Source organism: Falco rusticolus, chromosome 2, assembly GCF_015220075.1.
Source record: "Falco rusticolus isolate bFalRus1 chromosome 2, bFalRus1.pri, whole genome shotgun sequence".
In the NCBI taxonomy this organism is placed as follows: Eukaryota; Metazoa; Chordata; class Aves; order Falconiformes; family Falconidae; genus Falco; species Falco rusticolus.
In genome coordinates, this window is record NC_051188.1 from 32,022,479 (window position 1) to 32,037,991 (window position 15,513).

Here is a 15,513-nt window from a genome sequence, read left to right on the forward strand (position 1 = left end):
CTGTGCACAGCAAAACCCCCTTAGGAGTATCAAAATCTTATTCTCATCTCTTCTCAAGTCATCTGGAGCCGGGGGGGATCCTAAATGTTTGGGAATCTTCTCTCTCCCTGTACCTTGTCCTTCCCAGTGCAGACAAGCCTCTTGGAGGACCTCTCTCTTTGGGGAGTCATTAACTCCAAGGTGGTTAAACACCGGGATCACAGAACAAAGATAATGGAAACAAAAATTTCTTAACCCTCAGAAAAGATAAAATTAAGGGACAGATAATGTCTCCTCATGGTGGAAAGCTGACTACAGTAAGATGAAGAAAACAGTTTAGTTCGGGTGGGACTGGCTGGGGTGGATGTGGAGCCTGCCTGAAGCAGACATGGATGGTGGGGGCACAAGACTGTGCAAACACAATGTGTGCTGTACAGTGAGCCATGATGCATGTAAGCCCACCGGTGATACACACTCTCTGCTACAACAGTTCACATGCCACAATTTTCCTTCGTCCAACAGGCTTGACGGGGCAAGAGAGGAAGTATCAAGCAGAAAGAGTAGCATAGGGACAGTATTCTCTGTGACCGCCACACAGTAACACCATCCACAGTTGGGAACAGTCTGCCTACTTTTTCCACTACACAGTCCAAATATTTTTAAGTGGGACCATGAGATCCACTCCCACAACACAGAAATTAGGACAGGAGCGTGGAAACCACATATTATTTTCCAGCTAGCAGCAACAGTATCAGCAGCAGTAATTGCAAATGTATCATTAAGGTGTTACAATGAACAAATACATTGTTAAAAAAAAACTTTCAGGAAATTCAGTAGCATGCAGCTTTACTAGTACAGGATAGCTGACGTGGTATTTGCCCCCCTTCTAGAACTTGAAATTAAGGAAAATGGAAAAAAATAAGCAAATCTCCCAACAACAAAACTTGCAAAATGGAAAATACCAAGTGACGGTCACACAACCTTTGATTTACCTTTCTGACTAGTCATCCCTAGACACACATTTGTACCTTGTATGCAAAGTGCTCTGAACATCAGGCATCTACACTTTTCCTGTAATCAATTCAAAAGCTGCTCCCTGGGAAAAACCCCTCCCATCTGCTACACTTGGTAACGCTTTCACCCATATGTGTCACCAAAATATGTGCTTTCATTACCCATCCTTAAACTTACACGTCACACACATCTCCCACCTAACTCCTGGCAGCGCCATCACAAGACCACCACCCTGTCCTCTCACTGAAACTCCACAAAGCAGCATGGAAATCAAATGCCACGCCATGCCACATACCCATCGGCCAATTTCGTTGACCCAGATACAGATTATATAATAGATGGGATCCATACCTGCATTTAATACCAGGGTTGTATATAATCCCATTTGGTCACTGCCAGCTCTCAAGAAAACGAATTATCACAGTTATTGGAGTGTGCAGCTTAATTTCATTTTCTAGATCTTAAAAATCTGAAGCAACTGCATTTATCTTTTAATTTTATTTCCTCCCCAACTCAACTTACTATTGTAGCTTTGAAAGCCTACACAACAGACTTGCTGTTTTATCAACATTATCAATTCCACCTTTGGAGAGTCTCTCTCATGTAGAGCACAACAGTAAATAGAAAAGTGAATAAAAATGGTGTAATATAACATAATTGTATAATTTATGTGGTTTATCTTCAATGCTGTTACCTTTTTAAAGCACAAATACAGACTGTAGCATGTTGAGGGTAGGAGAGAGTAAAGGGAATGAAGAGAAACAGTAGATCCTACTACTCAAATATGAGAGATGATGTTTGGACATAAACCAATTTCTTCTGAGGCTTTGACTGCTAGATCTGCTAAATCTCATGTCAGTTCCCACCAGATAAGATTTTTTTTTTAACTCTTCAGTAAAAAGCAAAAAACCTTCAACATGGGAAGTTAGAAACTAGGCATACACAACCTGACAATTTTTCGACAGGAAAGAAAAAACAATGCTACTATCAGTTTTCAGCTGCCAGGGCTTCCAAACAAAAAACCTGCCTTTGTGTTTGTATCTTTGTTGCTCCTATAGGAGTTGAACATGGCAAAATCAAAGACCAGAGGGCTGCGTGCATCCATGTGCAACAAAGTAGAATGCTGAAAAATTCAAAGTTTGGGTAGTATGTCATTAAAGCTATCAGTTTTGTTTTGGTCTCCTGCTGTTGCCTTACCAGAAGAAGCTTATCTGATCAACTAATAGAAAATGTGAAAAAGCACTTGGATCAGGCAACCTGTGATTAAAACAATTAGAAAGCAAATACATCTCACAGACTATATTTGTATATATTTTAAGTTGCTAGAAATGAATCCTTTTCTAGTAACATTGCATTTGCTTCATACTCCATTTCACACTGATGACAAAAATCATGATAGCAATCACAGCACTCAGTCTGAAATGAGGCAGTTCACTGTACAGCAGCAAACTTACAGTATCAATTTGCCAACAGCCAGAACATAAACTCTCAGATTTTAAAGAAAACATTAAGAAAATACTGGAGCAGTTTAGATGAAAAGGTTAATAAAGCATAAGATACTGTAAATGTAGTATATGATACACAGAAAGCAGATCAGGAATTGGGGGAAAACATCACTTCGCCTTTTCTGCATTTCTTTTGATGATTGTACAACTAGTCACAGACAATTCTCTTCCTGAAATTTCCTGCTTTGCACCTCTCTATTTACAACAAACTTACAATACAAAAGGGGGATTTAATTAAAACCTACATGCTTAAAATATACAAATGTGCATTTAATGTAATACACAATTCAATTTCAAATCTGATTTATTGCTACTGAACATCATCAAGTTAATTATCCATACGATATATGAAATCACAGGGTAAATTCTAGATGCAACAAATTATGAGGTTTTATAAAGTCACGAAATGATCCTGTTAAATGTATGCCATGCTGTTTCCATACCACTTCTGACATTTTCAGCCATTGACTTTCCCAGCAAGCACACCAGTTTAGGTCTAGCACTTCTCCCTGAACCCCTTCCCAGTTTGGACATTTTAAGTTATCTTTTCAGAGATGCTTTTCATCTAGCATGGCACAGTATTAAGTGGAATTAAATATGTGGACCATCCACATAGAAACCAATACTCCAGAAGCGTGTCCTGACCAGACCAATGTAAACCTTTAAGTCCTCAGAAAATTCAGCCTCAGTCACATTTTAATATAGCCATACATTCATACATTTAAGTATGAAGAGGCCGAATGTGTGCTCTAGTAAGAGCTCTGCACATGATGGAACACAGAAGTCTATGCCATCCCACCAGACAATAGCAGAGGGAGGTGTAAGCCCTGCAGCCTTCATTCCCTCCCTACAGTAAATCCACCCTAAAAGCAAGAACAGTTCTGATCCTGTATAAATCCTGCACGAGATCATGGTAACTGAAGTAGTCCATCCCTAGTAAGGCAATAATAAAAGCATCAAAGTCAGTATCGCATATTCATTTGTAATAGAGCACTCCTACCTTTTCAGTTTCATATAATTTTCGCTAGCTGCAGGTCTGCATTCAGCACGTTGCACCACTATTCCTTCCAAGGAAAGTTTATCTACAATGAAAAAAGCAAAGCAAAGCTGGACATTAAAATAAGATTCACCAACATGGTCAACATTTGAATTATTTTTCACTAACAAAGCGTTTAGTAAACATAATGTAATTTAAGTTCTCAAGTTCTAAAATCTCTGCTATTTAGACACCGAAAAAATAAGCAGGAAAAACATAGTTGCACAGCTGCTATCACCTAGACTTCTTTATTTTGCCATCAGATGTTTTACATATTAAGAATGAATCACAAGGACCAAATTTTAAATAAGAGATGGTAACTGTGCAGTCCTCCTTTCTCTAGATTGTTGCACTCAGGTTATCTAAGAACCATTTTCTGGAAAGAGGCATTGAATACAGTCAGTGACCATGAAAAAAAAAATAATCTACAGAGAACCTGATCATCAAAGTATCCAAAATTAGTGGAAGACAAAATGAGAGCTAATTATATCCCTACCCCCAGAAAAAGAGTAACCCATTTTCATCTTACTACAATAAAGAAAGGGTTCACTAAAGAAGCACGATGAAATAAAGTAATAATACTACTCACGCTGACACTTGGGGAAAAGAGATAAAAACTTGTGGTTAGTAATCTAGGAGATCACATACTAAGTTTATAGTTAATACTGCTCTCTGTTACATTCACCTCTAACACAGTCGCTTTGTATTACAACGTGAACACCTTTTCGCCTAAAGCAACAACTACCAGAGCAGTACGATAATACCAGCCTGCTCCGTAAAGGTGGAAAAGCCTAAAAATTAAAAGCAACTTGATGTAGGAAGGAAGAGAGAAGCAACGGTGGGCAAACACCTGCTTCTCTACTACAATGCTCTAGTACATAATGTGTGCATGGGGGGTGTGATTACTATGAAATATTACTAAATCTGGAAATCTAAGTCTGCTCTCCCTGAATAATGCAGAGAGTGATTACTTCGACACCATGTATTTTGAAATTATTTAATCTAAAATTTCTTGGTTTGATTGAAACTAAATCCTTGAAAGGAATTAGAATGCCATACTTTTCTCAGTAGTTCTGAATGAAACAAAGAAAACTTGATTAAACCACTTCTGGTTTTACAGAGTCCTAAGGTTTATGGTCAAGAGAGACAACCTGGCAAATTTGTCTGACCTCCTGTGTATCACCAACAGATAAATTTTACCTTCTTTCTTCTGTATAAAACCCAGTAACTTACGTGTGGCTACAGCGACTCTAATATTGCTGCTGAATTTCTAATATGAATTTGGCTTCAGCTTCTAGCAGTTGATTCTTCTTATGACTTTCTATACTATGCTAAAGGGCCTTTTAGTACCTCATGTTTCCTCCAAGTACTTACACATTGTAATCAAGTCACTTATCAATCGTATTTTCAATAAGTGAAGTAATTCATGCTCATGAATTATGTCCCCACAAGGCATTTACGCCACACTTAAATCAGTCTTGGGTCTCTTAGCTACACCTTGTTCAATCTTGCAATGACATTCTAAGAATATGGAGACCAGAAAACAGATGTAATTAATACTATTGTACTGGCCTTACCAAAACCATGTATGGAGGTTAGATAACAGATACAGGAGCTGGAATTTCTCTCACCTCACTTCAGCCATCTCAAGGTTATTCAGCAGAATCTCTGAATTCAGCTGAGAGAGGGAGGAAGGGAGACTTTCAGAAGAAAATTGGTCCCATCTCTTTTAGGATTCAATGATGGCCCTGTGCTGGTGGGGTTTTTTGAGTTTTGGGTTGGTTTTTTTTTGTGGGGTGTATGTGTGTCTGTCCCATGACTGTTCTTCATGTTTAGACAGCTAAAAATGGGTTAAGATCAATTTGTCTCTAAAAATCAAGCTCTGTGGGTTGATGGAGCTCACTGGCTATTATATCACCAATACATTTATTCTGAGTCTTTTCTAAGCCTCACATTTTACCTGCGCACTCTGCATTCCCTGTTCCTAAGTGTATAATTGCCTTTGTCTTGATTAAAATGCATTGTCTTTAACCAGATTCTGTGAATTGAGTGATCTCAGTCACACCATGACAGTCCTGTCATAGTTATTCACTATCTGACCAGCATTCGTGTCAATCATGACACATTTTATAAGCACTGATTCTCACTTACTACTGTCCCTCTTGCTAATCCTTGAGGAAGCCCTTCAAACTCCAGCCCGAGTGGCTTCCTACTGATACTTACCTTCTGATAACTGCCAGCCAGTTTTTAATCTTGTTCTGTGCTTGCTATTATTTTTTTTTTTTAGACATAAATCAGAACATCACAAGATTCTAAATTATGTGCAATACGAAATGCTAAGCAGGCTGCAAACACGCTGTTACTTTAAACTTGTAATCTCCGAAATAAACAAAATTAGGTTTGTTTGACCAGATAAACCTTTCCATAAAGCCACATTTGCTAGCATTCATTATATTTCTGATCTTTTCTACCTTTTTAACTCCATGACAGTTTTTCCATTAGTTTCTATGGTTCAGGTTCAAGGCTAACTAGCCTACACTCATCTGAGCCATCCAGCCCAACTTCCCGAACACCACACATGCTGCTATCAACCTCTCTGCACCTGGCACAATTTTCAAACTATTCTTGTTTAAAGAATCAGGATCAGCGAACCAGATAGCTCCCACACACCAACTATTTAGGAAATGAACCTGCAAATTAAACATGCTTATCCTTAGTAATATCTTATCTCTGATGTCTTGGCTAATGCCCTCTTTTAATTACCATTGATCAGATTTAGCTTTTTTTAGTTCCAGTCACTTTACAGTACATGGCTGCATGCAGTCTTGCAGCTAAGCTAGGCTGCTGTCAAAGCTCATCCACTGTCCAAAAGCCAAGGTTTATGTCCCACTTCCCCTGGATCCTCTTGGGGATTTTAACACATCCAGAGAATCTAGCAGGATAAATATGCAAAGATGCATGCAAACCTCTGGATACAAGACTGTAGTGGGGGAACACAGTTTCTACTCCCTTCTCAGCCTAATTAGCCCCCATTCACCAAACTCAAGTTCCAAGACTTGGGTCCGTCTTCACTCACTGCAGGACCAGAGCTGCAATAAAAAGACACCCAAAGCGCCACATGTCTGCCTTGTTATTTCCATAGTCACATCAGCTAGAAGCCAAATCACTAAGGCATGGAAGTACCAATTCCCTGTTAAAAATACCTACTCAAAATAAAGCAGTAGTACAAGATAAATGAATAGGTCTGGAAGACTAGCTAAGACCAGTGATCAGAAGGGAAAACAGACATTTTGCCAAGCACCTTATACTCTCCGTTGCCCTATGTGGAGTGGCAGGTACAAGCACACTGCGAGTGCAGCTCTGGACAGGCTGGTCTACATAACCTATAGCTTCATCATTAGCTGCCAAATGTGTGCTCACCCTGATCTCCCTGCCTGAATGCCCCGGTGCCAATTCATAAAGGAATTTCAACTGTTGGCTCTTCCAATGAGATGACAGGGAGACACGCTGTGGAGACACTGACTCCAGCTTCAAATCCTGCTAACAATCATCATCAAATGAACAGAATGTGGTTAAAATGCTTAAGGCAATCTTAATAAATTCACTGAGGAGAAATTCACTGGCATTGTGTAGAAGATGGTCTGATAGGGGGTGTTTTTTTGATTGGGTGGTTTTTAGTTTTGGGTTTTGAGAGAGAGACAGAGAGAGAGAAAAATGGACAGGCTTGGAGATTTTTAATGTATTAGTTTTCTAGTCTGACTGCACCCAGCTCCAATTTCCAGCCGCTGGATCTTGTTAAACCATTGACTGCTAAGTTGAAGAGCCTGCTATGAAAGTATTTCTCCCATCCAAGCACTTATGTACTCTCCACATTGATCAAGCCTAATAAAAATAAATCATGTTTCTTGAATCTTCCATTAGGCCTATTTTTCAGCTTCTTAATCATTCTTATTGGCCTAAGAAAGTTCAGTTCATGAACATCTCTCCCAAGACACTGTCTCTCACAGCCAGACTTGACAGCACATAGGATAGGATCTAGAGTTTACCAGCTCCTGCTCTTTGTGAGCAGTGCCAGGGAAGTAGGAGATGAAGACCTGCCTCAGAATGCACAATCCCCAGGCAGCAGAAAAAGTGGAAGAAAGTGCAGTAAGGACAGGCTATGGGCATGCATGCCTCCAGCTCCTCAGCAGGCAGAAGTTGGGCTGTTGCTTCCCAGCATCCAAGTCAGAAGCCCTGGTAGTTCCCGCTACCCACTGATACTGCTGTACAGCTTCCCAGGCTACTGCACGTGATGGCTGGACAAGAGGCGGCCCCCTCGTCCTATACCAGACCTCAGCTCTGCTCTTCCAGATGAGAGGCGTTCTGTGGCACCTCTCTTCCATTCAAAGGGCAGCCTCAAGACTGGTCCCCTTTTCAGGCCACCCTTCCCTGGTAGCTGCACAGCTAGAGAATAGTATCACCTGGTCTTCACTTGGCACTCCCTTACTTAGGTAACCAAAGATACATACATTTGTTTTACTGCCCACTGCACACAATGATGACCTCACGTTTAGTTGCCAATAGCGTTTCATTATACGTAGGACAGAGCTGCCCTAATCCTCCTGCAAACATATGTACTGCAAGCCCTGTCTAGAGCGTATTCCTGGGCATATAAACTTCATATTTGGTCACGTTAAAATGTTAACCTAACCATCTATCTAAATGGTTCTGCATCAGCAATGTATCTCCTTATTGATTACGTTCTCAGTCTGTATCATCTCCAGACTTCATCAGTAACTACCCCCTTCTTGATCACTGACTAAAAATAAATAGGACCAAGAACCAAACCACAGCAACATTTTAGTGATAGCTCTCTGCTTAACATTTTGCCAGCTTGAAGCCTGCAGATAATTTTTGTATAGTTAAATGAAAGGGAAACTAATACAGTATATACTATAATTCAAAATGACAAATGAGACATATTGGAAGATTTAATAGAAAAAAGCATCACCTGCTTTGCTGAACAAATTGTAATCAAAAAAAAAAGGGGAAACCTTTTGGCACAATCCATTTTCCCTCCACCCACATTGATTAATATCAGATTACTCTCCCTTAATTTTTAACTGCTTGACTTCCAAATCAGATGTCTTACTGGGTTTTGTACAGTCCCTTTTTGTTTTTAAATACCTGGGCCATCCAATTCACCTTTCAAATACTGGCACCGCATTTTCTTTTTCAGTTTTGTAGAACTGCAGTGCTGAAAAATTATTTAAAATATCAACAGCAACTGTTGAGTTTCTCAGACAGCTCTTTTAAAAGTCCTCAATGCAAATTGTTCAGACTTGCTGATTTGAAAATCTTCTATTTTAATTAGAGTGTAGAGCTTGTCTTCAATAGCTGTTAATCAATGTCCTGGAGTTATTATTGAAATGAGAATGTCCATGCTACCAACACTGTGAGACAGTAGCTATTGAATGGTTTAATTGTTCAACAACCTGGCCAATCTTCTGTATCACAACATTAAATAACTACTAAATTGCCTCAATAACCCAAACAGATTTCATTAGCATGGCTTCCTAATACACTTCAAAAATTCTCTACCTCTTATAGTTGAGATTTTTCCTCCTATCCTTTTGTACTGTAATAAATAAAAGTAGCTGTTTTCTGTAACTCCAGTCATTTTTACTGATGGTAGACTCTCAGTGAAGCTGATGCTGTTCGGACATGCGAGTAAGCTGAACCATTGGTAAAGCACGAACTTTCCTGTGGTGTGCTCTAGTTTAGTGTGCTCAAGCTTCCAGACCAGGAGGTTCAGGAGAAGTGTGAAAGCTGAGGAGTAAAGTTATTTTCCAGAAGGAAACATGTAGGACAGAATGAGGAGCAGATGCTTATCCCCCTCCTCCTTGGATTTGTTCTCCTGTGTAGCTGACAGACACCAGCACTGCGTTTTCAGTCTCCAGGACAGCTTGTCTGACCAAGAAGAAACTGAAAAGCTCTGTGGATTGCCCTCCTGCTGCTGCCTTAAGGGTGACTAACTTGGAAATGGGGTCCTACTACTACCACCACTCTCTTGTGTGCAAGAGCATGTAGTATATTTTGACTTAATCTGGAACCAAAACAACATCCTTTCAGTTGCTGGATTCCACTGTTACTCCTTACTTGAATGGCCAGTCCCAGCATACAGGTGACACTAACAATTTGTAAAGCAGCAGTCACTTCAGGATTGCTAGCTACAGACACTGGCAGGCAGGATACTTCAGCTGGTTAGAGCCAGCATGGGAGAGCACGCAGCAGCAGGTTGCTCTGTCTCAACGCAAGTGGGAAGCCAGAAGACCCAGGATGCAGTGGGTACATCTCAGCTATCACTGGTGCACAACACAAAGACTCTTGGAGCACAAGAATGGTCAAAGTCTCCAACTAGATTGCAAAAAACACTTGTATGCTTTTACCAAAACGAACATTTCGATGATCTTCCAGTGCATGGACAAAGGGACAGATAAAAGAAAATCCAGTTCCTCTAGGCATAGCTACACCTTCAGAAAAACATGAGCTATAGGAAACCACTGCACTGAAACTACATGCACTGCAATACCATATGCATCACCAAGTACACAGGAAGAACAAGGGCTCTTTGGAAAAGTAGTCTTGTAGTATGGCACAGAAAATGGAAAATTTTCACAAAGATATGCCAGGCTTTAATTTTGTGTTACACATGACTGTCAGTTGCAGTGAAGTAAAGTTGCATGGGTTTGTGGTGATGAAAATTTTACAGCAGCCCTACACTTCTCAAGTCTCAAAGGTTTAAATGTAAATATTCATGATCTCCACAGAGTACATTTTCCACATCAAATCAATCCTGAATATTTTATCATACAAACCACTAAAATGATTTTGCATGATCTTTCAAAGAATACTTACTCGTTCACAAAAGTGGAAAACTTCAACTGCAAGTGTTAGAACGTTGAGAAGATGATGAGCATGAAAAACTAAGTGAGCAGATACTGTTCTGTAACTGCTGTCGCTTAAAACGTAGACAGCTTAGTTGGCCACAAAAAATTACGTATCTTTTACAAATCCCAGCTCTCCTTGGAAATCCCTGCTTACTACTGCTAGGACATTCCTAATTCACCTTCAAAGTATTTCAAGATCCCTGTATAACATGACTGAACCACAGAAATCATTCTCTTAGGGTCTAACAGCCACTAAGACCGTTCAACATTGTAGCTATGCAGAGTTTAAGCACATTAACTGAGTTTCCCATCAGTCAACAATAAAATTAATTTGAATGGTGTCTCCTGTAATGGCAAAAAAAAAAAAAATATCATACTTGAAACTAATTGGCTCTTATTTTCTCAATTATTCACCCAATAATTGTCAAAGGAGTTAATTCTGAAAAAAGCCCAAATGTGTAAAAATTAGAAACTCATTGAAATCTCTTTGACTGAAGTTATACTAAACATATCAATGGCATCAAAGAGTTAAAACTAAACCCATGACTAATTCCTGATAAATCAAATCTAATGAATAATATCTGCTTAATGTATCACATATAGGAGCAGAAAAATTCAGCTTGTCAGTGCTAGGGATACTGTGGCAAGGAGAATAGTAAGTAAAAAGAAGTGCATTTATTTCTACTAGATTCAGTTTTAATTAATATTACAGTGATGACTCTACAGTATCGATAAACAGCCTTAGAGACAGTGAAAGCAGTAGAAATAAAATATTTAGAAATAGAGCAGAAGAATAATCTGACTTTTCACTGCTAACCAGGCAAAGCAGGAGACATCTACCTGTAAAGTGAAAAATATATCTTGAAAAAGATGGGACCTCCTCCCCAGGTCCAGCCCAAGGTAAGTGCCTGCTCCCGCCCGTGCTGGGGAATGCATGCTGCAGCTCCCACCGCTTCTCAAGGAAATACACAGAGATGTGTGAAGAGCTTTCCCTTTCCTGCTCCAGGCTGAAAATGTTTAAAGGGGAAACCTTTTTCTAAGAGGCAACCGAGAGGGAGCCTTAAAGCACAGATTCATGGAGAGAAGACAGCCATTTGATTCAAGTGTGCTCTGCTGATGTTTCCCCCTCCCCATACCCAAGTGTTGCTAAGCTATAATGTTATGTGATGTTCAAAGCTATCTGTAGGCACACTAACCCTTTGTTCCACAGGGCAGCTGATTTACTTCTATCGAGAAAGAACAAACTGATGCTAGATAGCCTTGGAGACTTAAAAAACATCACCAGTATAAATAGTAAATCCCCTCTCCAAAACGATTTTTATTTATGGCACAGAGAAAGGCAAAAAGCAAGACCTAATCAGGCTGTGGTTCTTACGTTGGCGCGGATACTCCCATTGACTGCAAATGGAAGCTTTCATCTCACAAACTTAAAACAGACCAACAAGTCCTCAACATCACTTCCAGGTTATCTTCTGTGAAAACAACTTACCACCATGCATGTGTCTGATAAATGAGGAATATGTATGTGCATGCACTCCATAGATGACACCCCCCTTGTACAGACAGGGACACCTTTCCTTTCACTGCTGTCCTGCTGTATGCATCAGGTACTGTAATCAGTACTAAAAAATGTGAAAAGATGCTTTGTGAAAATTAAAATCCTTGAAACATAAATGAAGCTACCTGTTTAACACTGTAAGCACTAAACATGATTTGGCCAGCTGATACTTCAAATATATCTTAAAGTATTAAAAATAAGGTGTCTTTTAAAATAGTAGTATGCATTTCTGTGAAGAAGCCCCAAAATGACAAAAACTTCTTAAGAGTTAAAGGAAAAAAAGAGACAAACAGTTGTTATACCCTTCTTCCCTTATACAGTTAAATGCAAATTCTCTTTTACAGTCATATTCCTGATATCTCCCTGCATACACAGCTGATACGCCACCTACTGCAAACCCGAGCTGACAGTCGCAGCAATGCTAGCAGCATTTCCATTCCAACATCGTGCCGGAGCTGAATAAAGGTGGTTTTTGGGGAAAAAAAAAAAAAAAAAAGAAAGAAAAGAAAAAAAATCTCTTTGCAAGCTGACAAGAACAAAGCAAGATAGCTGGCTTTTTGTCCTATCTTTGATAATGGAGAGAAAAATAAACAGAAGAGAAAAGGAATGTGAAGAAAAACACAGCAACTCCGAAGGCTCTGAGCAAGACAAGGACTACAGAACGTCTCTGATTACTCTGAATGTTGGTGGCTATCTATACATCACACAAAAACAGACACTAACCAAGTATCCAGACTCTTTTCTGGAAGGAATCATAAATGGAAAAATAATGTGCCCGTTTGATGCAGACGGTCATTACTTCATAGACAGAGATGGACTCCTTTTCAGACACATTCTCAACTTCCTCCGAAATGGAGAACTTCTCCTACCAGAAGGGTTTCGAGAAAATCAACTTTTGGCACAAGAAGCAGATTTTTTCCAGCTTAAGGTACTCTCGGATGCAGTGAAATCACGGTGGGAGAAGGAACAGCTAGCATCTCGAGAGACTACTTTCCTGGAAATAACTGACAGCCACGACCGTTCACAAGGACTTAGAATCTTTTGTAATGCTCCTGATTTCATTGCAAAAATAAAATCCAGAATTGTACTGGTGTCCAAAAGCAGGCTGGATGGATTTCCAGAGGAGTTTTCAGTATCTTCAAATATTATTCAATTCAAGTACTTCATAAAGTCTGAAAATGGTACACGACTGGTACTGAAGGAGGACAACACCTTTGTCTGCACCCTGGAAACTCTTAAGTTTGAGGCTATAATGATGGCTTTGAAATGTGGATTTAGACTGCTGACCAGTCTGGATTGTTCGAAAGGGTCAATTGTTCACAGTGATGCTCTTCATTTTATCAAGTAATCACAAAGGCAAAGGAAGCGAGCATGCAGCCAGTAAACCTCCTTGACTTGCAGCCTCCTGGCATCACAAATAATGTATCTAACTAGCTTTGTACCACAGAGCTCGGCTGCTAATCAATTGATGTGAGCTAATGGTATGTAAATCTCATAATGACATCCATCTCTGGCTTACTTAAGCTGAATGAAAATTTTATGCCTGAATTTAATAAAAATTATCTGCTAAACATTGTAAACACAGATTGAATGCTTTATGCTATTTGTAATACATGTTTTCTCGATGCAGTCTTTCAACCAGAGAGTGTAGCTGAATTTTTGTGTACTTGTATGACTAACATGCATACACCTAACTGCTCTGAACAGCAGTGAGAGTATTTTCATAAGCAGGCTTAAAATATGTTTTGCTTATAACATTCAGAACAGATTTTAACTGGAATAAATGATTTTGAATGTTCATTAGTATTTATGCTAATCTGCTAATCTATTGTACTGAATTCGCAAAAATTGAGATTGCAAGAGAGTTTAGAATTAACCAACTTGATTTTAAAGTTAAATGATTTCTCAACTCACTTAAAACCAAATTTATAGCTGTGTTACTACACCAATAATAATTGCCAAAACATGTAAATGAACAAAATAAGGAAGGGGGTGGGGGGGTGGGGGGGTGTTAGTTCTATTATGGGAGATTAGTTGCATCTGCACAGAATGTTAAATTTTCTAATTATATATACATGTCAAATGGCTAATAAAAATACTTGACATAAGGTTTCATACAACAGGTGTCTAGCAATGACATCCCACAATGCTAAAGTCACTATTTCCTACTAATAATTTGTGCTCGTAAGGACAGGCAAGGAACAGAGCTCTTGCTTTGCACAATGGCTTACCAGAAGCAACTAGTACTATTAGTTTTGAATACACCACCCACTGGCACCTAAGATGCACCACTTTAATAGAAAAATACCTTCTTTCTCCTCATATCCACTATTTATCAAATCTTTCCATTTATATTTTAAACAAATTTTTAATAGCATCTATGGAACAACTGTAACTAATTTAACCACAAGCATTTCTAATTTAACCACTCCACAAAGGTGGACTGAAAAATCATCACATAAGGCAAAAAGAAGCTGCACTAACTCCAAGTTTAAGCTTTGTCCATAACTGAACCCAACCATCATTCACAGTTCACATGAACCCAAAATTCAAATAAAATGCTATTAAAGACAAAACAACCAAGTAGTTTCTCAACTTCCCCAAAACATCAGTATAGGAAAAAATATTAAGGATGTCAACAAAATGCAATACACTCCATACTGGAAATGACGACCAAGGAAAACAGCTAACACAAGACAGGCTGAGAAGTTTTATTGCACATTTCAGAAACAAATCCATCCTTAGTAGTAGTGGCCAGGAATGTAAATGCAAGTTCTACTTATCCTTCAACACAAAATTCTATGTCACTTGTAACATACAATAGGTGGTATTAACTAGGTCCCCCGCTAGAGGTGAATTGGGAGAGGAAGTCTACATCTCCAGACCAGGTAGCAGTGACTGGAACATATTCCAGTGTGATTTTATCAAATGGAGAAATCCAGCCTCTCCAGAATACTCCATCAGAATGATCCCACTGTCTAGAAATGACAAACTTTCCTATCCAGTCTCCATGTTACAGGCTTACAGATCACAAAAGATGTGGTTCTAAGTGGAACTTTTTCAAACTGAATTATTTAAAAATCAGATCACTCTACATTTCAGGCACACAAGCTGAAGAACTGTTCACGTATCCCAAAACTTCTCTGAGTTTATCTAAATGCATTAACTACCTACAAACAAAAGACATATAGTAAAATACAGTTCTTTACATAAAACATCACTGTGTGTCATCCTCCCTCCTTTCCCTAGCCACAAGTTATTTTCAAATTGGTATCTTCAAAAAAAAATCTGCATTAACCACTAATCTTGTACATACAAGAATCTGTAAGACTTCTGTGAGAAGTAAATGTGAAAGCTCCCCTAAAAGAAGTCTAAAAATCCTGCTGATCTTCTAGGACAAGAACTAGAAACACCATCACACAGAATAATTACATGAAAAGCCCTTTATGCACACACAATTCTCTACATGAGCAAGAAAAAGTGACAAGACAA

General features: G+C 39.1%; 2 protein-coding genes across 2 annotated transcripts in view; one reads left to right on the plus strand and one right to left on the minus strand.

Moving 5' to 3' along the window:
* Positions 1 to 15,513, minus strand: part of GTF2F2 (general transcription factor IIF subunit 2) — an 87,557-nt gene that overhangs the window by 43,042 nt on the left and 29,002 nt on the right. Inside the window, exon 6 of the mRNA XM_037377762.1 lies at positions 3,499 to 3,580. Within this exon, the coding sequence (XP_037233659.1) occupies positions 3,499 to 3,580 (82 nt within the window). The remainder of the gene's footprint in view (positions 1 to 3,498; positions 3,581 to 15,513) is intronic.
* KCTD4 (potassium channel tetramerization domain containing 4) lies at positions 12,308 to 13,821 on the plus strand. Its single transcript, XM_037377763.1, has one exon. The coding sequence runs from the start codon at positions 12,596 to 12,598 to the stop codon at positions 13,367 to 13,369; it is 774 nt and encodes a 257-aa protein (XP_037233660.1). The 5' UTR covers positions 12,308 to 12,595; the 3' UTR covers positions 13,370 to 13,821.